Genomic DNA, 26,190 nt, shown 5'->3' on the forward strand with positions numbered 1-26,190 from the left:
CCTACAACAAAAATTATAAGGTATACTCACAGGCCACAGTCTGAAGAGACTGAATAAGCACCAGAACCAGAGGCAGATGTGGCCGGAAAGCGGGAATGACCAGGCAAGGAATTAAAACAAAACAAAACAAAAGCCCCATAATTACTATGCTAAGAGTTTAATGGGAAAAGCAGAGTATGCAAGTTCCAAGAATCAAAAAGAAACGCTAGAGATCAGAAACACTGACAGGATGAAGGATGCCTCTGGTGGGCTCAGTGGTAGACTGGACACGGCTGGAAAAAGAATCGCTGAGTTTCAGGATCTGGTGCTACAACGTGCCAAAGCTGAAGGGCGGATTCTCTAACAGGAATCTTGTATTTTATCGGGCGATCCCGGTCAGGGGGGAGCAAGGAAGGCAGAAGAACCGGAATGGGCTGCGTTGAGGGAGGTAAGGGAGGCAGCTAAAGGGACAGAGCAACCACCAGGACGAGTGAGAAACCAGAAGACAGATGTATAAAGAGAAAAACAGAATTTACTGCTCCGTGCTGTTCAATGTAATATACCCTGTGCCGACTCAAGAAAACTTCATTAATGGTCTATGTTAATTTCAAAATAAATGCAGAAGGGAGACTATCTCCTCTGAGAAGGAGTCCCTCATCTCTGTATCAAAAAACACTTACTCCTGTGCTACCTCTGGAGTTGGTTCATTAGCACTCCGAAGGGTGTCTGTGAGCTCCAGAAGGGCAGGGATTAAGAAAGTGCTTCCTCTGTCTCATCAGCATCTAGAACAGCGTCTGGCACAAACAGCCGTTCAACATTACAATCTAAGAGCTACATCTAAATCAAAATGAGATCAGTTATTTTAACTGTACTCTAATGACTACCGACATAAAAAAAAAAAAAAAAAAAGCGGCAACTTCAAAGTCTGGGCAGGTATACAATGAAAACATACTTACCGTTTCAAAAGTATTCAGTATCATCAAAGGGAAAAAAACATTGAAATAATCTCCACAATCTTGAAATCTGACAGGCACAGGTCTTGAGATGGACTGACAAAGGCTGGTGGGGGGCCCACACTGATCAAAGTTCACAAACATTTCATACTTCCACTTTAAGACCTCCTTAACAAAGGTGTCCGAGATAGACTGTGAGGACAAGAGAACGTTTACCGCAGAGGAAGCTGGAAAAGATCTGCTTTCACCAAAGGTAAGCTTGTAACCTTGCCTGTTGGAATTATTCAGAGTCTGAGGACGGAGAACATCAGACAAACTCTTCACCTCACCCGCTGGCTTTGGAGACAACACAGAGGCTGGCTGTGGGACTTTCAAAACAGATGGTACCCCGTTTGACTTCTGTTTGAGAGCCGGTGGCGGTGCGGAGGTACTTTCCAAAGACTTCGAAAGATTAGCAATTCGTGAAGTACTACTTGAGCTAAAGACCTTGGCAGTGGAGGGTCTCCTGGACGCAGAGGGGGGCAAGCCCGGCTTACGAAACACATCTTCACCCACTGCTTTAGCTTCGCAGTGTTTGGAGCAGTATTCACCCTGGTTTTGCGCGGCTTCGACACAATCCTTGTACTTACATTTTGTGCTGCTCCAAGATTCTTCTTCCATCAGAGCTGTTTCTTTTCCATGAACTATTTCAATGAGTTTCTCGTTACCACTTTCCATTTGTGAACATAAATCCATATCTGCGGGATCGTGCTGGGTTAGAAATATATCCTCATCTTCCGAGTCACTGTTGGATCTGGGCTCTCCCTCTTTCAGAGCGGGCAACTCTAAACGATGTTCTGTTAGGTCGCCTCCGCCTAAAGGGTCAGCTGACGTAGAGACAATGGCTTCATGTGTTGCTTTTCTTCCATTTAACACAACAGAAGCGCACTGGTTCGAAAGGCAAGGATCAACAGCCACCTGAGAAACACGTTTCGTTTTCACGGGTTCTGGTTCAGAAGACGCGTGTTTTATTGATGGCTTTCCAGTACTGTTAGCACCCACCTCGACGCCTCCTTTAGCACGACAATCTGAGCTATCGGATTCTGGGACGAGAGTGTCAGGATTCTGTGCTGAACGCAGCCCTGCTCTTGTAGGAGCTCTGCTTTCAGAACCCAGGGACCCTTGCCTCTTCTGCTTTGATCTGGGTTTCGCCTGCCTTCGCGACTGAAGATCTTGACTTGTCAACAGTTTCTTATTATTTTTGACAGAGAGAGTCTGAGGAGAAATTAATTTGGTCTTTTTTCTGGTATCAACCACTCCCACGGTCTTGCCATGGTCCCGTAACTGAACTAAATACCCTAGAGATCGCTGAGATAAATCGAATGCCCTACGAGGAGCCTTTTTCAGACCAAGTTTTTCAACAGCTGAAGTTGGTTCAGGGCACTGGCGAAGTATCTTTGGTGGGACTATAGCAGGAGTCGTCCTACAACTTATGTAATTCGAACTTTTATTCTGCCCTTTTTTGGTATCTGAATGTGTTTTCTGAGTTTTAGAATGCGGGACTCTCCTAACGGGTTTGGAGTAAGTACGAAGCTTTGGAGAAGACTTCTTTAGTGAATCTGTAGTGCCTCTTTGAAGATTCGACCTGGAACTTGACCTCAGCTCTATACTTTTAAGATCATTTTCAGTCAGACCTCTCTCATTATCAGACTGGTCCTCATTTCTCTCAGAAGGTGAAGGCCTCAGAGGATCTTCAGCTACAGGTTTTTCATATCGTTTTCTCTTACGTTTTTTCACTTCAGTTTCACAAAATTCCCCGACAGAACTACCACTCTGTGGTTCTGTGTGTTTTTCAATGCCCTCTGCTACTTTCTTAATAACCTCTTCAGATACATAATCTGTATCGTAACCCCAATCATTCGTGACATCGTTTATGTGAGTCAGACGTGAATTGTTTTCATCCTCTTCAACTGAATTCTTGTTGTCTGGTTCCTGATCTTGCCAAACTGAAAACACCTCATGTGGACTTTCAAACTCAAAAAACTGAGAATCCGATTCCTCAAACTCCAATAGGGACTTTGCCTCTTCTTCCTTTATTAGCTCCTGTTCCACATTTGTACTAGCTACTGAAGTATGCTCCTCTGGATATTCTTTCTTGATGCCTATTTTATCTCGTTTAATGTGTTTCTCAAAACCCAGAATCCCTTCATCACCATCATCATCATCAGAATCTGAAATAATAATCACCTGGCCCTGGCAGGCTTCTCCAGCATTATTCGGGTTAGCTGCGAAACATCTTTTATCTTTTACTTTTCTTTGTAGCTGGGATGAGCTTGTTTGAGTTGACTCTGATGGAAACTTAATAACACTGGCTTGGGCTATCAAAGATAAGTTGTGGAGGTCTCGGTCTATCTGGGAATCTGTCAAGGTGTTGGACTGTGGACTGAGGCTAGGAACCTGTTCCCTCAAGTGAGAAGACACCTGACTGGTGGTACTCTTGCCAACTTCCTTATCTCTCGATTCAAGAAGAGTCACGGGGTCTTTGAAGGGAGAGGTTTTCTTCACACAAGTATCGGTCATTTCCGTAAACGAGACCAAATCTTTACCATCTGCCTGGCATTCCTGTATTTGACAGCTATTTTCATGGGAAGAGAAAATATCTAACTCTTTGCTCTTGAATTGTTTCTTCTTCAGCAATAAACTGTTTTGAGATTTTCGCTCCCCGTTTTTATCATCGGGAACGTCATCAGGGTCTAAAGAGAGATGGTTTATGAAGCCATCCCCTTTCTGACCTCCTGAATCTTTCCTTGAAAAGAAACTGTCAATGGTAGACACAGTCAGTTTTTCCTCTAAGTTGACATCATCGATCAAAGTACCTTTCCTGTGTTGCTTCTTTATTACATGTGATAACTTAGCACAGATTTCAGCTTTCTGTCCCTTAGTTTTTCCTTTTGAGGTTTTGCCAAGAACATCATCCTTGAAAGAGAAATCCTCAGTTGATGTGGACGCCTTCTCCAGGGAGTCGGTGCCAGAATCAGTCAATGAACATGCGGCTATTATCACCCCTCTGTCACATCCCCTTTCCAGACCATTTCTGGAATCCGTAGGATTCTCCTTCACAGACTTCTGCTTCCCTTTACTTGTTTTAACTGCATCTTGAGCTCTTTCCGGGAAAAGCCTTTTGCTACCCTGCTTTATGCATGACTCTGCTGAGAGACGGCCTTCTAGTTTTAAATCTTTTATGTAATTGTGCTCACTATCCTCTCCGCTAGCGTTACTTGCTTTGACCAATCTATTCTCTGGCATTTGAAATGCCTCAGCTTTCAACGGTCCTTTCGAAAATGTTGGGCTGGAGTTTTCCAGACAGTGCAGGCCTTTTTTAGATTTCTTCCCTGTCTGTTCACTTTCTTCTTTATTGTAAGACGCAGGAGGGGTTTTACATATGGGAGTCAGATCCACAAAAGTGCTACACTGAGGTACTTTGATTTTTATGTTTCTAATAATTTGCTTTAAACAAGTTTGTAACTCATGGGTTTCCTGAGTAGTCAACTGCCAACCTAGAGATAAATTCCCACGCAGAAATAAGTTGAGCTTGTCCCAGAATCGCTTGCACAGAGTCTGCTGCCCAAGCTGATACCCCTCTTTAAGGAGACTTCTGATCAGCTGCACACAAGCCAGCTGGACAGAATTAGACGGCATCGAATGCAGTGACAGAGACGATATCACTGCTGCTCCTTTGGAGCAATTTCCAGATGACTTCTCAGAACTCCGTGCAAACGCGGTGGTGGGAAGCTTGGCGCATTTTACAACAGCCTCCACCCACTGCTGGGAACTAACCCACAGCAAGTGCAAACATTTTTTATTTCTGTGCAGTTCAATCACGGACACCAAAATCAGAAGGAAAAACTCAGTAACTTTGTCACACACAGCATCTGTTTGGTTGAGGACATCTTTGACTTCAGAGTGCAGATGGTGAATCACCTCTACTATGTAAGCCACACCCAAATCCTTAAGATCCATGAGGGACTGAACAAAGGGGATGAACCACAGAAACGTGCTATTGTGAACACGCATGTCTTGACCAATATCTGACTGAAGCACACTGGCTAACGTTTCCATCTCTTCGTACATGTTAGGACAGTAATCTGGGCAAATGGCTGATCTCCACCCGGAATCCTAAAATGGAAGAAATACAGACATTTGGGTAAACAAGCACCATTCGTGGAGGGCTTAACACACAGTTTTAAACAAGAAAATATGCTGCTTGGTTTTCCTACTTTGGTTCCCATGTATCTGCACATACCCCAAAGAGATGGAAAACCGTTCAACGTCAATCTCAGGGGTTCGTGAGGACAGGACACCTGCACGTGCTGTGTTCTTCTTTCCGTCACTCATCCCCCCCACCCCCCCACCGCCCATCCCACAACCTTTCCAATCTTCCCAGCTGCCCTTAATCTTCCAAAGGGTGCACCCTGTAGTAAGAGTCCAGTTTTCACAGGGCATGACACATCCGTTCAACCAGAAACCCCTTATGCAGCAGCTGGTTCGGAGCAGCTGTGTATAATAAAATCAGCAAGTCAACCAATTAGGTGCAATGTTGTCTCTACAAAGGCAGGGCAAGTAGCATCTGAATTCTCGAAACGCCTCATACCTTTTTGGTCTTTTCAGGGTTATAATTGTACACGATCTGGCTACAAGTCACTGTATCACCCAAATACGACTCCGGTTCCGACTTGGTCCTAAAGCAGTAAGAATAAATAGAAACCACTGAATTGATTAAAAAAAAAAAAAAAAAAAAAGCAAAAAGGAGAAAACCCTGTCGCTAAGTCAGTTACAACAGACTTCCTCACGGAGCCTATGTGAAAATCCTGACACAACCAGACGCCTGGGTGGCTCAGTCGGTTGAGCGTCCGACTTTGGCTCAGGTCATGACCTCGTGGTTCGCGAGTTCAAGCCCCACATCGGGCTCTGTGCTGACAGCTCAGAGCCTGGAGCCTGCTTCGGATTCTGTGTCTCCCTCTCTCTCTGCCCCTCCCCCACTCACATTCTCTCTCTCTCTCTCTCTCTCTCTCTCTCTCTCTCTCTCAAAAATAAACAAACATTAAAATCCTGACACGTTAACTCAACTAACCTTACAGAGCTGTTCCGTATATTTTGGATCTCTCTATTGTAGCTCATGTTGTTGATAATGGTCTGAAACGCCTCAATAGGATCGATGCGTTGACCCCAGACCTTTGATCCGAGGCGATCCAGAATCACCATGAAACAGTGCAATGCTGGCCAGAAAGGATCCACGCTATCATCTGAAATACAACGAAGTAACTGCTGAATCACGCAACGATTAGACAAAGACATGAAAGCAGGCTGAGGGTTAGGCTTGCTTTATCTGGGGAGCCACAAAACTGAAAGCAAAGCACCAAGTCATGTAACGCAAAGTGCCGCCAACCACACCGGCTTTAAAGACCTGGTAAATTTTAAAGTTCCTTCTGCATTTTTTCCCAAGCAATGCTATATGCCTCCAAGAAATTTTTTAATGGGGAACAAACAGAGAGTCTAGGCAAACTCACCTTTCTCACCCTGTCTGCCACACCTGAAACATCCTTCCTACTGAACAAAGCCCGTGATACGGGAAATTCTGGGTCAGCTCGAACTGCATTTTGTATGCCATTTGGCTGTGATAAAGGACCGAATCCCTTAGCTAATGGCTAAGCGGACACACACCCTTCATCCAACCGTATCTCAACGTGGCTTTGTTCTCTACTTTTCATCCAATTGGCAGGAATTCCCATCACTCAGAAGCTCTCACCTCCAGTTCTTTCCCTCCCATCAGATGTGCAGTGGCAAAGTACTGCCTACTCAAAGGCCTTCAACTGCTCCTTCATGTCTCCCAAGGAGATTCAAAGTCCTCAGTCATGCACTTGGAAGATCCTACTCCACTGTCTCTTTCCAGCTTGATTTTTCACGCCCCCATAATCATACCCCGTCTACAGCACAGACAGACAGCTGGCTTCTCCCCAAGTAAGACCCGGAATGCCCTCACTATTGGCACCCCCTAGCAAAATCCTATCTGTCCTTCCAGCCCAGCTCAAACGTGCCCTCTCCATCAAACGTTCCCTGGTCATTTGATCTACCGCCCTGTTCTGACACAGTGCTCACTCAGTTACTGATGATGTTATCTGGTCACTCTAGAACTTTCTGCTTGATTTTCCTCAAGGCTCTTAAGCTCTACTTTTTTTTTTTTTTTTTATCATAGGCATTTGTGTAGACCTTCTCATACACTTTTTCATCCCTTCCTGCAGCTGACACAGTGTCTTATGCCCAGTAAGCGCTCAAGTAAGGAACGAAGTCATCAATTAGGTGAAGACCATTATGAAAGGTTTCTTAGAGAGGTCACATGACTCACATCTTGAAAGTCAGGGGAACTGGATTAACAGAGAAGACAGAATTGTATGGGCAAGGCACAAAGAAATGACCTATTAATATAGTAAGTGCTGGAAAACAAGTTAGTAATAACTCTGAGAATAACCTAACAAGAGAAGCTATGCGATCGAAAAAAGAATAACATTTATATAGTTCTTCTGCAATCTTGCACAACTGAGTTTATATCCACATTGGAGTTGCCTAAAGAGAAGTGAATGTGGGGGAAAAACTATCATTATGTTTTTGTAATATCTGGCATCCTGGATCTCTATTCATTCCTTCATCAAGATTAGAAACATTCATTACAGATCCTCCCTGATCAGCCTGACACAACCACAAGCAAAAGAAAGTTAGGGTCTAATAGTAAACATTACTAAGAGTTTTACATCCTAGCTTGTAAACTATCTGAACAGCACTGTCCCAAGAATACTTTCTGTGATGAGGGAAATGATCTTTATCCACACTGTTCAGTATCAACCACCAGGTACATGTGGTTACTGAGCCCTCAAAGTACAGCTCGTGGGACTGGAAGACCGCATTCTTCAGTTAATTTTAATTAATTTAAATGTACATAGCCACATTTGGCTAGCAGTCACCATGTTGGGACAGTGGAACCCTAGAGAACAGAAGTGAAATGAAGAAGAACCAGGAAAAAGGAAGACAGAGGGACAGGAGAGGCTTTCCCCACAATTTTAACTACCAAGTCGTTGGAAAGGTATTTGCTAGTCTTGATTCCACCACTAACTGGGCATTTCAACGTGACGTAAGTGAACTTCCCTGGCCTTCAGTCTCATCTGTCATGAAGGTAAAGTGTTGAAATTGAACTCTCAAGGTCATTTCCAATTTAAAACTCTGAATCTGTGACTGAACCATAAACACGTCCATTCTTTTTTCCATGCCACACACCCAAATTCTTGCAATGACACTAATGTTTTAAAAGGGCCCATCGCAGCATCCCAAAGCATTTACCAAATAAAGATTATTACCATCTGCTTGCCTCTCCATGGTGTGAAGTATTGATTGCAGGAAATCATTCTGTTTGTCTGAGCCCAGCAACAGGGAGTCCATAGCCTGCTCCTCAAGAATGGTCAGCAACATGCAAATACCTGTAAGATCATTTACAGTTTTCCTGACTTGAGTAAATGACACCGTTCGGAGGCTTTCTCCGGCTTAGTTGGCAAAAGAGTAACAAGGCAGTAAAATGAAGCAAACCAGTACCCGCTTCCTCCAACACTCAGGTCTGAGACACTCAGACACCACCGCTCCCAGTAACAGGACTTTAGACTGACGTGGACAGAAAAAGGGAAATGGTACAAACTTGGTTAGAAATCAGTTTCAAAGAGGATTACCACACAATTTGTTTTTCCTCAACTCTAAGATGCCTCCAATTTTAAGATCACCGTATTCTGAGAACTCATCACTGCCAAACAGGACACGTGGCTGTAGGACTCAGAATCAGTGAAGCAGGGGAGACCTACTTTGAGTCAGTGTAGAAGTTGCTGAAAACCAAAGCTAGTATCTCTTTCACCAAGAAGTATTTTACAGATGGGGAAATCTCTTACATCAAACCCTACTAAAGTCCATCGCTACACCAAGGTTTTGTTATATCTAGTACTGCTTTAAATACAAGATTTGCTACCCTCGAACACGCACCTCTTACAAAGATGGTTTCTAGAATAAAGTCTCAAAACAAGAGATGTAATGGCTAAGTCAATTTAATGACAGCACGAGAATTGGGAACCATGAGACCCTTCATTAGATCACCAAGAAACCACTTCCTTTGCAAGATACTCATTGAAAATGATAGAAAACTACTAGTCATACTCGTGTAGGAACGACACTCACCTAGCCAATAGCTCTTGTAGTTGGTGGTATCGTACATGTGCGAAGGCAGAAGAATCAGTTTACCCTTCTCGAGGACAGAACAAGTATAGATGTCTGGATCTTCCAGAAGCCCCAACTCAATGACTTTAAAAAGACAAGTCAAAACCTCCTGCAGATCATAATAATCATCTCTGTCCACTTTTCCCAAGTTCCTTGCAGTCAGGATAGCCCAACGCCGAACCTAAAGGCACAACACGTTCGTTACTTCATTCAGTAAGTAACTGTCCATGCACGGCAAGAACCTAATTAAGAAAACAGGATTCTCTATTTTATTTTATTTTTTTTTTTATTTATTTTTTTTTTTTTTTAAATAGTAATTTTTTTTTTTTCAACGTTTATTTATTTTTGGGACAGAGAGAGACAGAGCATGAACGGGGGAGGGGCAGAGAGAGAGGGAGACACAGAATCGGAAACAGGCTCCAGGCTCTGAGCCATCAGCCCAGAGCCCGACGCGGGGCTCGAACTCACGGACCGCGAGATCGTGACCTGGCTGAAGTCGGACGCTTAACCGACTGCGCCACCCAGGCACCCCAGGATTCTCTATTTTAAAAGACACTAGATATTGGGGCGCCTGGGTGGCTCAGTCGGTTAAGCGTCCAACCTGGGCTCAGCTCATGATCTCGCGGTTGGTGAGTTCGGGCCCCGCATCAGGCTCTGTGCTGACAGCTCGGAGCCTGGAGCCTGCTTCGGATTCTGTATCTCCTTCTCTCTCTGCCCGTCCCCTGCTCTCTCTCTCTCTTGCTCAAAAATAAATAAAGATTAAAAAAAAAATTAAAAGACACGAGATACTAATGATGCAATATTTAGACCCTATTTGATCCTGATTTGAACAAACCCTAAAAAAGCGTTTATGAGATAGATAATTACTTCCATCCATTTAAACACTGATTAGAAATATGACATTAAGGAATTAGTACTTTAGGTGCAGTGGTAATATTGTTTCATTTTTTTTTTTTAAAAACCCTTATCTTTTAGAGACATATTTAAGTATCTTATGGATAAGATGCTCTGATGTCTAAGATTTGCTCTAAGTAATCCAAAAGGCAACACAATATTGATCACATATTGGTACCTGAGAAAGCTCAGTGATGGGCAGAAGGGGGTTCATTACGCCATTCTACTTTTGTATGTTTATAATTCTCCATGATAGAAAGTTGAGAGGGAAAAAAAAAGTGGAGCCTCAAAAGAAATCAAAAGTCATCTCTAAATGGCAATACGGCACAGGGAAGTGATTTTAAAAATTCTTGTGGGCTATGAGTTAAACCTAGTAATCACAACCAACCTTAAAAAGCTAAATAAAATAAAACAGAAAAAAACCAGCGTGCATCCCGCAGGAGTAGGATTTGGGGAAATGTTCAGCTGACACATGCATATGTGTGTATGTAACCAATGAAAACCATTTTTTTTTTTTTTACTGTGGATGGCCAGAAGTTTGAAAAACGGAGCTAGAGGACACAGGAATGGGCTGGCTCCGTGCCAACATAAGTAATCAATTTTAAGCTTTTGGAAAACATACAAAGGAATGCATGAGTCCATACTGATAATAAATAGGCAAGTAAGTGGGAGAAAGGAAAAGAGTTCTTGATTATGATAGTGGAACCAACGTCCAGGACTAACCGGCAAACGTGGAGAGTGCTGGGGTTGGGAAATGATTTTACAAATCTTAAAAAAAAAAAAGTGATTCAGGCAAAAGCCATCAGTTAACGCTCAATTTGGGAGAAAATTCTGGTGAGGAGCGGGGCCCTTCTGTGGTCTCCCGATAGCTAAGAAACAGAAATTATACGGTGAGGAAATGGGACGCCACCTTGACTGGCTAATCAAAATGAACATAACCACAAAGAGCAAGTGACACGGGAGCGCCTCTGAGGGTGACACTCTGAGGACAGAACATCACTTCTATGCAGTCCTCCAGCTGGAACGCATAACCTGAACGTAACAACAAGGAAACATCAGACAAACCCCAAATGAGGAGCATTCTGATTGGGGGGTGGCGGAACGGGCAGGAATGACCGCACACTTCAGAAATGTCATAAAGGACAAAGGCTGAGATAGTGCGGATTAAGGGAGAGCAAAGCAAACAGCAAAACCAGGCCCGGGGACCTGGAGCCAGGCTGCCTGTATGACACCCGGTCACCCCACACTAGCCTGGCTGGCTGTGGCCAAGTCTGACTCGGTTTCCTCCTCTATACATTACCTGCCTCACTGGGCTGCTGTAAGGCGTAAGTGAGTTCACATCCGGAAAGTACCTCCTTCATTCTACTTTCTTTTTTATTCCATTGTTCCCTAGCTTCTTAAGAGGAATAATCAGCTCATTAATTTTGAGGCTTTCTTCTTTTCCACAATTACTTAAAGATATAAATTTCCCTGAAAGCACTCTTTTGCCACATCCTACAATTTTTTAATGTGGCATCTTCATTATAATTCAGTTCTGGGTATGCTTAAGTCTTAATGACTTCTTTTTTAGCATGTGCTACTTCCAAAATATGGAAACTCATTTATCTTTTCATTAACCTCTATCTAAATTGTGTCATGATCAGAGATCACGAGAGGGATGATGCCAACGCTAAGTCCTTGCAATGTGTTGAAACATGTAATATTTATCACAAGTTAGAACGTGATCACTTTTATCGTTTAATGTGTATTTGAAAAAATGGTTAGATGCCCAGCTCACATATATACCCATTAGGTTAAGTTTGTGTACTGCCTTGTATACATATTCCATTCCTTGTTGGGTTTTTGGGTTTTTTTGTCTACTGATTCATCAATGTGAAGAGGAGTACAGTGAAATCTTCTACAGTAATCAATCTACCATCTCTTCTTGCAGTTCTACCAATAACTGCATCATTTATTTTGAGACGATTTTAGCCACATATTACTTGTTTAAAAACACTAGTCTCGATAAATTGCGTTTTTTGTTATTATACAGTAACCTTATCCCCCTGTCCAAATGTCTATTTTATTTGATATAACACAATAGGTCCACCAGCTTTCAGCAAAATTAAAAAGGCAACCGACGGAATGGGAGAAGATATTTACAAATGACATATCAGATAAAGGGTTAGTATCCAAAATCTATAAAGAACTTATCAAACTTAACACCCAAAAAACAAATAAGCCGGTGAAGAAACGGGCAAAAGACACGAATAGCCACCTCTCCAAAGAAGACATCCAGATGGCCAACCGACACATGAAAAAATGCTCCACATCACTCATCATCGGGGAAATGCAAATCAAAACCACAAGGAGATACCACCTCACCCCTGTCAGAATGGCTCACATTAACAACTCTGGCAACAAGAGGATGTTGGCGAGGATGCGGAGAAAGAGGCTCTCTTTTGCCCTGCTGGTGGGAATGCAAACTGGTGCAGCCACTCTGGAAAACAGTGTGGAGGTTCCTCAAAAAATTAAACATAGAACTACCCTACAATAACCCAGCAACTGTACCACTAGATATTTATCCAAGGGATACAGGGATGCTGTCTCGAAGGGGCACGTGCACCCCCATGTTCATAGCAGTGCTATCGACAATAGCCAAAGTATGGAAAGAGCCCAAATGTCCGTCAACGGATGAATGGATAAAGAAGATACATACAATGGAGTATTACCCGGCAATCAAAAAGAATGAAATGTGGCCATCTGCAACAACACAGATGGAACGAGAGGGTATGATGCTAAGCAAAATTAGTCAGAGAAAGACAAATATCATATGTCTTCACTCATACGAGTGAAGATACAAAACAGATGAACATAAGGGAAACAAAAACAATATAAAAACAAGGAGGGGGCCAAAACATAAGAGACTCTTAAATACAGAGAACAGAGGGTTGCTGGAGGGATTGTGGGTGGGGGGAATAGGCCAGATGGGCAAGGGGCATTAAGGAGGGCACCTGTTGGAACGATCACTGGGCGTTATACGTAAGGGATGAATCACTGGAATCCACTCCTGAAATCCTTATTGCACTAGATGCCAACTAACTTGGATGTACAATTTCATAAATTAATCAATTAATTAAAAAAAAAAAACAGTAGCTCCACCAGCTTTGATTAGGTATTTGCCTATTAGTTGTTTTTCCTTCAACCTTTTTGCACCCTAAGTTTTAGGTGTTTCTCTTGGAAACAAAACCACGGATTTTCTTTTGTAATTCAATCTAATCTGTGTCTTCACTGACAAATTCAGACCACTTATGTTAAACACTGATATTCTTAAACCTGTTTATCTGTATGAACCATGTTTCTCTATTTCTTCTAAAGCATTTTTTTTTACCTTCTGAAGTAATTCATTACCTAGCTCCGCCCTTAACAAGATGAAAAGCCAGCCCACACGCTCTCACATCTTGCCTGCCAGCCCCATCGCGTTGTTACTACCCCGTCCAAGTTATTACTGATAGATTCACTTTCTCCGAACTTAGCTGCTTTTATTAACAAGCTTTACCACAGCATCCAACCAACTGTGTATTAAGTTCTTACGCTACCTTCCCTTCTTTCTCTCGTGTCCCTCATCTGGCACCGGTCTAGCATCAGCAGCTCGGGCTGCCAACCACCAGGCGCATCAGGGAGGGGCCCTGCAGACTCAGTCGTGAAGCATCTGAGTGCCTGGCCCGGGTCCTGGTGCCCGGCTGGACCTCCTTCCTCTGTTGCTATGTGACTCTAGGAGGCCAGTGCCGGAGAGCATCTGGCCGTACTGTCAGCTTTCTTTCGCAGGCAGGGGAGAGTCTACTTTGTACACAGGCCCGGACTCTGGTTCTCGGCCTTTCCTGGCCTACACCCGGAGCTACTGTCATCCGGCGGAAACTGCATGCTCAGCTACCAGGAGCCACCCGGACCGAGAGGTTTCCACCGTTTATCACGTGGTGTTTCTGCTGCACTGCTGGTCCCGAGAAACGCTTACCTTTTGAGGGGTGTGATTATACATTTTTAACGGTTCGATATTTTAGACAAAATACACACCGAAACCCTCTATTACGGCTCTATGTGCAAAAATAAAATATATCCTTTCATCGCCTATCACTCATACTCACCATTTCATTGGGATGGACCAGAAACAAATAAATGCCTGGATGTTTGTCAAAAACCTGAAAGGAGCAGTTAGCTTGTTCCATCCGACAAAGTGCTTCAACACATAATTCGTCTAAATAGAAAAAACAAGACAGTAAATATGAGACATAAACCTTATCAACTTTCTCAAGAGTCCCTGAATCTGGCTCCTTCGGTTGTTCTGTAAGTAAATAAAAAGTTGTTCTTTTCCTTTTTTTTCTCAAATGAGGCATAAAAATGCTGATAACGTAAGTTCAACGACAGTATTTACTCGCCTGAAAGCCTAATCTTGTGTGATTCATCATAGTGTGCTCCTATGAACTACTGTGACTTTACCGGTATACATAGATTTTCTTCTTACCCTTGGCATAATTAGCATAATTATACCCATCGGGTATCTTCTCAAAAGTATGATTTTAAGTCCAGTTCCATTAGCATTTTACATTTCGATCCACATGGACTTTACTTGGTACTGGCGTGACAAAGTGAGCCTCTCCCCCAAATGGCTATTGTGTCCTACTCTCGTTTACTGAAAACTTCACTTTCTCCGCTGCTTTGACATGCTCCCATCATCTAACACTAAGTTCCCCAAATATTCTTGGTTTATTTCTGGAGTCTATTGTTCCACAAGTCCAAGTCCACCCCTGCTGGACTGTTCTAACTCCTGTTGCTTTGTGGAAATGTCTACACGGCTCTTTCAGAAGCGTCGTGAATAGGGGCGCCTGGGTGGCTCAGTTGGCTGAGCGTCTGCCTCTTGATTTCGGCTCAAGTCATGATCCCAGAGTCCTGGGATCAAGCCCCATGAACCTGCTTGAGAGTCTCTCTCTCTCTCTCTCTCTCTCTCTCTCTCCCTCCCTCCCTCTCTCCCTCTCTCTCTCTCCCTCCCTCCCTCCCCCCTCCCTCTGCCCCTTCTCCACTGTTTGTGCGCTCGCTTGCTCACTCTCTCTCTAAAAAATAAAAAACACAAAAAGAAGTGTCTTGAACAGACTCATACTTTTACCCTACCCCTAATGAATCAACTTTACTTTGTCAAAGTTCAAAGAATATTGTCAGCAACAGTGGATGGCTTTTGTGGAAGAGTGTCGATAACTGGAGAAGCAGGAAGGAAGCTCTTGGGTATTGACGTTTTGTTTCTTGATCTGGGTGCTGGCTACATAGGTGTGTCCAGTTTGTAAAAACTCACCATTTATGTACTTTTCTTGGATGTAGTATTCATTAATAAATGTTTGAAAACGGACCTGTTAGCATGTTAAACACAATTTACTTACAGTTTATTTAGAAAGAATTGATTTATCTAACCAAATCTTTAGATGTGCTTTTCAGTTTACTGAAAATTCAGAGAATAAAGACGTGAAATAACATCACCAGGAAGCAATCTGAAAAATCCAGGAAGTGCATTATTTCACACGGCAACTATATGGTCTCAGTAAGTCAAGGCTATGGCCAAAAAAAACAAAAAAAAAAAGTTTCTTTGTGTATGTATAAATAGACTACTTTGTATTCAAAAATATGTACAAAATATGAGCCAATGCAATAGGTGGTCCCTGAATGGATTCTTAAACAAAGCAGCCAAAACCACATTTTGCAAGTACTGGGAAAGTTTGAATACGGACTAGATACTAAATGATTTAAAGGTATTGTTATTTGGAAAAGAAAAAAAAAAAAAGGTACTGCTATTTTGTTAGATTGGACAGATCATGTAACGTCTTCACTTTTATGAGATTCACATTAAGAAATACAAATATAAATGACCTAAGTTCAGGCAGCCATGATATGCCATGCCATAATAATTAATACAAATTACTACAGACCAGTAGTTCTCAACCAGAGACGATTCTGCCTCTCCCCTGCCCTGCCCTCTCCACACTGCAGGGACACGTGGCACTATGTGGACACAGTCTGGCTGTCCTAAGAGGGGCAGCGGGGAGAGCAGAGGGCTACTGGCATCTAGGTGGTAGGGGCCGGGGAGGCTGCTGGACATCCCACAATGGACAGCACAGCGCCCACAACAAAGAAGCATCCAGTCCAAAACATCCATGGTGTCAACATTGAGGAACTCTGCTATGGACAAATTACAAGAATGAAAACTAACTGAATGGATAGAGAAGTAAATGTGTGATAAGGCAAATACAGCAAGATGTGAGCAACTGCAGAATCTATGTGGTGGGTACGTGGTGTTCACCTGATCACTCGCTTTTCTCTGTGTATGGAAACTTCTACCAACAAAATGTTGGGAAAAAAGATGAAGTATCTTAATGATCTGTTTAACGGATTGTCAATACAGATAGAACGGAGTTCCTGCAATTCTTAAAATGAGACTGATTAAACTTGTAGAACACCCGAGATACTCACTAACACGCTCGTGTAAAAGCAGATACGGATACTTCAGGATTTCAAGAAGAGGAACCCGAAGCTTATTTTCAAAGTCTTGGCCAGTGAAGTCAAAAAGCTGTGCCTCTCCGTTGTTGTCTACTATGTACAATTCATCATCGTCTCCAATTTCTGCCTTCATGGATTTTTCAAAATGATTTATGAGACGTAAGGTTTCTAATTCCCACAAAACCTACAGAGAAAGAAAAGTGGGAGGTAAGCTTTATATCTTATTATCCAAAAATACTGGATGTCACGATCTTTTTAGAAAGCCTTCCCCTAAGTATAAAACTTCAGAAGTTTCAAGAAGTAGACTACCACATTAGATTCATTTCAAGAAAAGTCACAAAACGTGGCCACTTTTATGATGTATGAGGCACATATGACATGAGGTGTGCGAAAACTGCTTTCGTAAAGTTTTACTATAAATATAGCACTATGCTTTATCAGCTATTTTAAAGGGAACGAGGAGCGCCTGGGTGTCACTTAAGCGTCCGACTTCGGTTCAGGTCATGATCTCACGGTTCGAGGGCTCAAGCCCCGTGTCCGGCTCTGTGCCGACAGCTCAGAGCCTGGAACCTACTTCAGATTCTGTGTCTCCCTCTCTCTCTCTCTGCCCCTCCCCGCTCCCACTCTCTCCCAAAAATAAATAAAACACTTAAAAAAATTTAAAAAAAAAAGAAGTTTGCACCACGTACCCATGAAAAAATGAAAAGAGAAAAAAAGAATCACCAATAAAAAAATAACCCAAGCCATTCGGACCCGTGACCATAACACTTGTCAAATACACGGGCGTGAAAAACAAGAAACAAAACACAATGTAACACTGTCAGATATATGGACGTAAAGAACAAACTGGAAACAAAAAAACAAAAAACAAAAAAACCCCATACATCGTCTCATCCAATTGTTTTAGATCCCAATGACTGAAAGCCAGGGATCACCAAAGTCGCCTGAGGTTTTAATTCCGTCTCATCAGTCAATCCTGTTTCCCGAACGCACCCAGCCGAGTTCGGGTTTCTCGTCTCCCTAGTTATCGAGCTCTGAAGCGTACCGTCCACCCGACGCACGTTACCTCATGCAGGAAGGGCAGGTCGTCGCGTGCTTTGTGGTACTCGGCCACACACTCCAGGCAGTAGCACAGGTCTTCGTTGGCTGTCTGAAATTCCCCGGCGTGGGTCCTGGACGCATAGCGCTTGAGGAAGTCGGCGGTGGAAATACCACCGGGCGTACACCAACAACATGTGCTCATTCTGCCCCTGTACGCAGAAAAGACGACACCTGAAGACTCCCGAAAAATGACACTTCGGGCCTTTCCGTGGGACCCTCCCCTTCGACTCAGAATGTGCCCCCGCCACCTCAAGAATGGTCCGCCGGCCGGCTCATCAACTGGGTCAACTCAAACCTGAGCCTCCTCTTAAAAACTTCATCTTTGGCACGTAAGAAATACGAGGAAACGAAAGCACTTTGCTAGTACAAAAACCAAACCAAAGCAATCCAAACCCACCAGCATGCAACACACGGATGTGCTACAGAGGAAGCTCAAGACCACGTGGTCCCGACGTTGAACCACGGAGACAAAGACATACCAGTGCTTTCAAAGTATAGCTTTTGGAGTGTTCTCGTGATGCACTGGAGCCAAGTCAAAAGTCAAGGGAACCTTTCACATTCCTCGAAGACATGTTTTCGAGAAATCCGTGGAGACCTAAAAATCCGTAGCTATTGATCCACACCAGTCACAAAAACTCAGAGACCTCTGTCTGGTTTAGAAAGAACAGACGCATGAATCTGCACATACGTGTGCATGAACCGCTGCACTGCTCGTCGATGCGCTGTCAACTGTAATAGCTAAAATGTTAACAACCTGTTGCTACTAAGTACAATCTTTGAGCTCTCCCACCTTCTGTCTGTGTGATAATACCAGAGACTCCACCATCCAAACTCACAAGAAAGGGTCCAGATAGGATAATTGTCCAAACCCTAGCAGTCTCAAAAAGAGCAAACAGGAAGGTCCCAGGAAACAAGCGAAAATCCCAAGCAGCACAGGTGTCAGAGGTTTAAATGAAGACGTACTAACGAGGCAGAGGTTCATCAGAACTACAAACAGCACGAAACCCTGTGGATGAGCAAACAGGACGGAAGCCCAAATCCCAAGAGCTCTCCAGCTCCAACGAGGTGTAATAAAGAGAAGACGCCGTATTTGCATCGCACACTAAATGGAGGTGAAAGTAAATACAAAGCTCACAATCAGTAAGCAGTGTGTTACGGCTCAACAAGGACACGCAGTGAGCCTGGACGTACCTCAAACTACTCAAAACACAAAAGGGCTCGGGCATGTCACAGGAACACAGGGGCCAACCCGAAAGAGCTCTGGATGGCCAAAGCTGAGACAATTTGATCAAAAACAAAAACCAAACACCCACTGCAATCTGTGGATTCTAACCCTCAGTCTAGACACACATGAATCCGTACAGACAGAAACGACTGGATGAATGACCAAAAGATGGGGGACCAACCGGACGCGCAGAAGAACTCGCAACAATGCATATAGACGCTCTGGGTTCCCAGAGGCGGAGCTTAACCCCACCCCATCTTGAGTGTGGGCCGGACTTGGTGACACAAGGCCCAAGGAGAGGGTGTGGAAAGGGAGATACCGTAACACTACAGCGGACACACCTGGCAAACACACCCTCAACCAAGTGATCAGGGTTAACATCACCGGAGTTGACAGCCCCCCACGTGAGGTACTAAGGAAGGAACTTCCGCTCTGGACAGTATGCTAGCTACCCCAAAACCCGCAACCCAGGAGAAAAACCCACCGGCCCAAAGTCAAAAAGATCTAAACAGCTGTCAGCCAGTCTGTAACAAAAGGAAGAAAACCACACCCAGGAGGAAGGAAGCAAGTCTTCTTTCCTATGAAAATGATCAGTCATTGGGAACTGGGCCAGGAAAATATCTAATGAGCCTGATCTTCAGAAACGGATGGAAATGAACTATCCAAAGGATGTAAGATACAAGCTTCAAGGGGAAAAAGTTACAACCCCCACTGCGGACTGTATACTAAAAACTAAGCCCGTCTCCTAAGTGGATGGACCTAACTCCTGCATTGTCATCAGGGGTGAAATCATCCTCAAGGAGATGAAAACTGGTAAGTGGGACGCACACACAAAAAAATCCTGCTTTTTTTTTTTTTTTTTTTTTTTAATGTGTAAAGCACAAAGATGCCTAAAGTACATAAAGGGATATACAATGTATTGGTGGTTTAAAATTAAGGGGAAATGAAAAAATAAATAAAATAAAATAAAATAAAATAAAGGGGAAATGCATGGGGTAGAAAGGTCTAAAGTTTCCTCTCAGGGAGGGAGGAAGAAACAATAAAAGATTAAGAAAAATGACCCAAGTCACTGAATACCTGGGTACAGAAACCCAGCAGCGTGACGTTTTCAAATGCATCATCATCATCATAAAATTGAGGAGCGCAAAACGTCTGCTAACGGGAAATCAATGACACCTTGACGGAAATTTTATTTCACTGCTGAGGCTTTTTTGGCGTAATGCCAGATCCTAAAATAAGCTGGTTTTCAAAAAAAATCCCTTATTTTCTTCTTACTTCCATGATTAAGTAATTATACATAAACGCATAAGTAAAATCGAATACGTGCATCTGTCTTGTGAATTTTTAAGATTAACTATTAATTGTACGCTTTCTTCACCCTTCTAAAAAGAACTCAGGGTGGCTTTCAACATTAAAGCTAAGGACGACATACAGAAATGGACATTTAGAAAACACACAGAAAACAACACTCAAAAGGAGGTATGGAAACTCATTTAGAAGAAAAGCTCACTACATCCTAGATTAGGAGCTTCCTGAAGAGCAAAAAAATGAGTTACACAATCCTCATTTGAAAAATTTAAAAAAGCATGCTGGCTCAGCTGGAGAATCCTGCCCTTTCCTAAACATTAATTCTAATTCCATTAGATTTTACTAATACCCACCCTGTGCAAGGGGGCTGCGAACTAGGGAATACCAAGTAACACATTAGCTTTGCAGAATACAAAATTATGTTTTTCAAAGCAGAGTGTGTTAACTCTAAAAGGCCAATATCATAATATTATAAGTTAAAAGTCTTCACAAACTGTTTTTTCCAGTGATCTATTTCAGTGTGGGGCGTGAACTTAGAAGCAGATCTAAGAACAGAAAGTGAAACTCTGGAGAATTCTCAAACCTCACTTGCCTCAAGCAGGATTTCTGCAGTCAATCGAAAACTTTGAAAAAAAAATTAGGGTCTGAAGTACAAATAAAATGTGACTTTACAATAATTAGCAGTTAAAAAAAAAGAAACTTTCTACTAAGAACATTAAGGAGACTTCTGTATTTCACTCACTCACAGAGCTAGCCTATTTCCACACCCCAGAAAGCAGAACTAAATTTTCTTGCTTGCCATATAACAGATGGGTACCACGGAGTCTAGAATACAGAAAACAGTGCTATAGAGCATGTCAACAACAGAAAGTGTTTCCAGATTCCTCTGCAAAGGCCATAAATGGGTGGTTACACCCCCAAATCTAAAATTATCATTGGCCCGAGCATCTAAATGGGGTATATAAAGTAGTTTTTCTTTTGGGAGAAAATCTGTTGGTAGATGACCATAAATCCTTGAAGTTTTTGCCCAACTCAGTCCTTCTGGAAGGCCTGAGTTTTGTTCATTTCATCCGATTTTAACTGCTTGGAACTACGACTGAGCCACAGATGGTGGTGCCCGAGGAACCCTCAAGCTGCAGAACAGACGTTAAGAGCCACACTCGGAGCCTCAGAAAGAGAACTGATTCGTCACTAACACACGATGCTTCTCCAGGGTTATAGACCGACTTTCCAAAGACCCACCTTGGGGACATCATTTCTCAATAGTAGCTGGCCAGACACCTCAAACGACAATCACTTTCCTCTACCTTACCGAGCTAAACTTCTTGCAAAAGTAATCTGGATTTGTCTGCTAAATAGCTCCCTGGCAATCTTGCTTCTACCCTTACGTTTCACTGCATGTTTTCCCAGAGTCCCTAGTCATCTCTGTATCACCAAATCCAACAGAGTTTTTCTCTGCCTCCTCTAAAGCATATAAAAATTCTGACCATGCATTCTTTAGCTAAGACAGCACACCATTCTCCTTTCACTTCCTCTACCCAATCTCCTTCACGGTCACTTCTTCCTTTGTTCCCCTTCAAATATCAGTTTCCAGGAGCGCCTGGGTGGCGCAGTCGGTTAAGCGTCCGGCTTCAGCCAGGTCACGATCTCGCGGTCCGTGAGTTCGAGCCCCGCGTCAGGCTCTGGGCTGATGGCTCAGAGCCTGGAGCCTGTTTCTGATTCTGTGTCTCCCTCTCTCTCTGCCCCCCCCCCCCCCCCCCCCCGCCGTTCATGCTCTGGCTCTCTCTGTCCCAAAAATAAATAAACATTGAAAAAAAAAAATTCAAATATCAGTTTCCAAAGGCTTGCCTCAGGACTCTCCATCCCATTTCTCTTTCTGGGTGACCTAATTCAAACCACTTTTTCCATTACTGCCTGTAACGGAAGAAAGTATGTAAAACGCTCTCTCAGTGCGACACTTAGCTGAAATTCAGGCACTCAATAAACGACAACAATTCCAGCCTAGCCTACAGTCTCGCAGATACATTCAGTATCCAACTGCACAGAGTTGGCATCTCAAAGACAAAGACAGAAGGAAATCCTTCCCTTAAACCCGTGATTCACCCTATATGCCCTCTACTCATGACATCACCGTCCCTTGTTTTCAAAGACAATGACCCTACATGTCCTCCCTTAGCATCCATCTTCAATTCCATAGTCTCCCTCCTTAATTGTATCTACGCTTTATTCCCAGCGACGCTGCCATCCCCTTAATAGGACATATTTTCACCATTTGTCTGGATTGCAGAAGCCTAAATAAATCATGCTTCTGGCTCTTATTTCATCCACCACCAATTCCTCCCCTAGCATACTGCGGAAGGGGAAAGCAAAAACTGACCTTTGAACTCCCCCAGTTTCGGGATAAAATTCACATTTTTTGACCTCACTGCAGAAGGCCCTCCGTTATCGGGCTTCGGCATCTCTCGCGGTTTAGCACCCCCCCCCTTCCTAAAATGCTGCAGGGTGTTTGGCCTTTCCTGCTTTCACAGAAGCTGGCACTGAACACCCAACCTTCGCAGCTCTGCCTGGCGCTCAACCCTCAACGCACATCAGACTCAGCAAAGGAACTTCAAAAAAGGATGAGATAAATACAACTCAGATTCGGTTTTTTAAAAACACCTCAGCAGTGATTCTGAGAAAATCTGAGAGCCTCCCGTGTGCAATCAATCCCTGTACGTCATCACATCTGAGGGCTTATCTGACCCATCCTCGCCCTTCCACTCTTAGTCGACGCTCCTACCCTCTCAGGACTTTGCATCTCAGGGCACTTGCCTGCGCGGAGTCGAGCTGTTCGCTTTTTGTCTCCCACCTCTACCACACATTTGCTGCCTCCCCACCAATTGTGAGTCTGGGGCACGGATCTGCTTTGCATATTTTTACTCCGGTGCCTGACACCTATTCAGGGATTGAAAACCATCTTAGATGTTGGCTTAAAAAATAATTACCTGGGCTACCGGCCTACAGAGAAGTGATCCTCTCGGTGGAGATTCCTAGGCTTATTTGTGAATGGGTGAGGATTTGCACTCATGTATACCCAGACTCTGGACCCAAAAGAACTTTTCTGAAACAGGACGGGCGAGGGGGAAGAAAAGGAACAAAACTGATGAAGTGGTTTTTATACTCCATCCGGGTTTCATTCACGTCCACCCTACGAAGTCGGGCCAGACGGTACCAATCGGACAAGCGGCTCAGGCTCAGACAGCCTGCCCGTGAGCACCCAAATCTGCAGAAGTGGCGCAACTGCGCTCCTGAGGCCACAGGACGCTCGCTGTCCCCGCGCACGGAACGGCTGGGCACTTCGACAAACAGCCCCCAAATCAGCACCAGCGGGTAGATTCAGCCCTCGGCCCGGAACTCGTGTCCGCCACTCCAACCGGAGCACTCCTGCTCCTAACGGGGGAGGTTCTTCCCCTACGAGCCCCGCACCCGGTGTCCTGCGCGCCGAGCCCGTCTCGGGCCCATCGCAGCCCCGAGAGACGGAGCGGCGGACAAAGTCCCGCCCCCCCCCCCCCCCCCCCCCGGGCAGTGCGCTTCAGCGCCTTCAGGTGGGGAGGGGAGGACTCGGGGGAGCCATCCGGGAGCAGGACTCTCTCCCGAGGGGGAGGAGGACCCCGGGGCAGCAGGACCGGGTTTTCTCCGGCGAGCCCCCGACTCATCCCCCAAAGGAACTACGCAGTGCCCGGGCCAAAAGCAGCTCGCACGACACCGCGGAGGAGACAACGGCGGGGGACGGGGCGGGGATCCAGACGCCCGGGACCCCGGGGTGCAGGAGGCACCAGGGGGCGGGCTGTCCCCGCCCCCCTCGCGTCGCTGCCCCCCCCACGAGGAAAGCGCCCCCCCCCGCGCCGCCCCTCCCCCACCCGCCGCCCGGGCCTGACGCGCCGCGACGGTTACTCCACGCGGCCCCGCGCGCACCTCACGCCCGCCGGGCCCACAGCCTCGAGCCCGCCGCGCTCTCCTCACCCCGCTCGGCCTCGCTTCGGCCGCTAGCCCACCTCCATGCCTCGGCTCAACAGTCGGCCGAGGGCGGATGTGCGAGCCCGCACCCGAGCGCCTCCGTTCCCACCCGGCCACCCAACCCGGCAGCGCCGCACGCCGAGGCCCCGCCCCTCCCCCGCGCGCGGCGTCGGCCGAACGCAGGCTCCGCCCCGCCGCCTTGTTTTGGTGCGCGGAGGGGCGGAGCACGGGAAGAGACGCACCGCGGCTCCGCCGGGGGGCAGAAACGCCTGGCGCCGATGTCACTTCCGGGATGCCGGTTCCGGCCAATCGGGAGCGCCCTACGGGGGGGAGGGGCGTCGACTGCGGTGGTCCCGTCCAGGACTCCCTTCCGGTCAGGATCGGACCCCGACGCGCCTAGCCCCGGGACGATTTAGGCCTCTAGCCTGTACCCTTTAACGGTCGTTCCCTTTTCTGATCTTTGCAACGCCCCGGGCGTTTCAGCACGGTGTGTTACAGATTGAGGGGGATTTTTTTTTTTCCTTTTAGATTTCCTTAAATTCCTAAAATATAATACGTTAATCAACACCTAATGGGGAGAGGGAGTTCATACTACGGGAAAGGGGTTCACGAAGTACCGTAACAGCAATCACCACCGGAGAGCCTGCCTGGTTTTTACCGCCTGCCACTGACCTGGAGGAAGAGAAGCCGCCCCTGCCTCGACTGAGGGCAGAGGCGGAAAAGCGGGAGAGGGACAGGTGCCGACCAGCACCACCGAGGCCGGAGCTGCGGCTGCGGTCCTGCCTCCGGGACCTGCAACCGAAGACTGAGCGGGCGGCGGAGGGGGCGAGGCGAGGAAACTTATAGCGAGGGGGGCGGGGCTTGTGGGACCTCGCGCAAGCGCGCGCGAGACCAACGACCGTTGCTCGCCTGGTTTCTCGAAGCTTCTGTAGCGTGCGGACAGTTGGTTGTAGCCACACGAAGAGCTTAGGTCACACAACTGTTTCAGACCGTACTCGTTATGTGTACGTCCTCACTGAAGGAGTGTGTATACAATATTTGTTTGAAATGAGAATCTGGAGGGCTATTGGGGGAAGAAATTATTTTGAGAGATGAACAAAATGGTAAAAGTCACCGGGATTTTGTACGTCCCTGACATCACCACTGTTAGGTAGATCCTTGCAGAATGCATTACTTAGGTTTTTACCAAAGTTGACATATGAAAGAGTTTTATTTTTAATTTTCTAAACGTTTATTTTTGACAGAGAGAGACAGAGCACAAGCTGGGGAGGGGCAGAGAGAGAGAGAGAGAGAGAGACAGAACCTGAAGCAGGCTCCGGGCACCGAGCTATCAGCACAGAGTCTGATGTGGGGTTCGAACTCACGAACCATGAGATCATGACCCAAGCCAAAGTCAGACGCTTAACTGACTGAGCCACCCAGACGCCCCTGAAAGAGTTTAAAAGTGCCAAACTCCTCTCCACCCTGCTAAGGGACAGAAGACAGAAGACTACCTGGGATCCTGAACAGGGTGTGGGTGGCGGGTAGTAGGGGGGGAGAAAGGGGTTGGGGGAGTGGAGGTGGGAGAAAGAGGGTGGGGAGGTGGGGGAAAACTTCTCCCGTGGACCTGACAGTTGGGCTAGGAACACACGACAACGTTCTAACTTCTTATAAAAGCCGAAAAAAAGGTGAAACTTTAGATTGCAGTCAATTTTTTAATAGTTAACAAAATATCTGCCTTTATACCAAAGTGGTCATAAAATATGATATTTGATATTTTTAAGGAGGAAAGTGCTCGCGAAGGCAAAAACTGCCTAAAGCTCAACCAAAGTCACCATTTCATCCTGTCTCCGAGCCGTCCCTGGGCCTTTTAATTCCACATTTGTTTTCAATCTGTAAATGATAAAGGCTCGTTATTTCTATTTGATCTCTTAATTGTTGAAATTTTTGTTA

General features: G+C 45.1%; 1 protein-coding gene across 10 annotated transcripts in view; it reads right to left on the bottom strand.

Annotated features, from left to right (window-relative positions):
* The window catches only part of SETX (senataxin), a 65,995-nt gene extending 40,927 nt beyond the window's left edge, over window positions 1-25,068 (bottom strand). For 3 of the 10 annotated variants that reach the window (XR_006710366.1, XM_045469539.1, XM_045469530.1), the window contains exons 1-9: window positions 24,217-24,412; window positions 17,695-17,878; window positions 16,602-16,812; window positions 14,234-14,343; window positions 9,177-9,396; window positions 8,318-8,437; window positions 6,043-6,214; window positions 5,563-5,650; window positions 936-5,087 (exon numbers count right to left, since the gene is read on the bottom strand). Coding sequence is in view for 9 of the 10 variants with exons in the window: in XM_045469539.1 (XP_045325495.1) it covers window positions 936-5,087; window positions 5,563-5,650; window positions 6,043-6,214; window positions 8,318-8,437; window positions 9,177-9,396; window positions 14,234-14,343; window positions 16,602-16,812; window positions 17,695-17,871 (5,250 nt within the window). In the remaining variant the exon portion in view is untranslated. Of the gene's footprint in view, window positions 1-935; window positions 5,088-5,562; window positions 5,651-6,042; window positions 6,215-8,317; window positions 8,438-9,176; window positions 9,397-14,233; window positions 14,344-16,601; window positions 16,813-17,694; window positions 17,879-18,208; window positions 18,325-23,246; window positions 23,363-24,216; window positions 24,422-24,930 lie in introns of those variants that run through there. The other 7 variants (XM_045469537.1, XM_045469538.1, XM_045469533.1 and 4 more) reach the window with 7 other exon arrangements.
* Window positions 25,069-26,190: the final 1,122 nt, after the last annotated feature.

This window comes from Leopardus geoffroyi, chromosome D4, assembly GCF_018350155.1.
Source record: "Leopardus geoffroyi isolate Oge1 chromosome D4, O.geoffroyi_Oge1_pat1.0, whole genome shotgun sequence".
Classification (NCBI taxonomy): Eukaryota; Metazoa; Chordata; class Mammalia; order Carnivora; family Felidae; genus Leopardus; species Leopardus geoffroyi.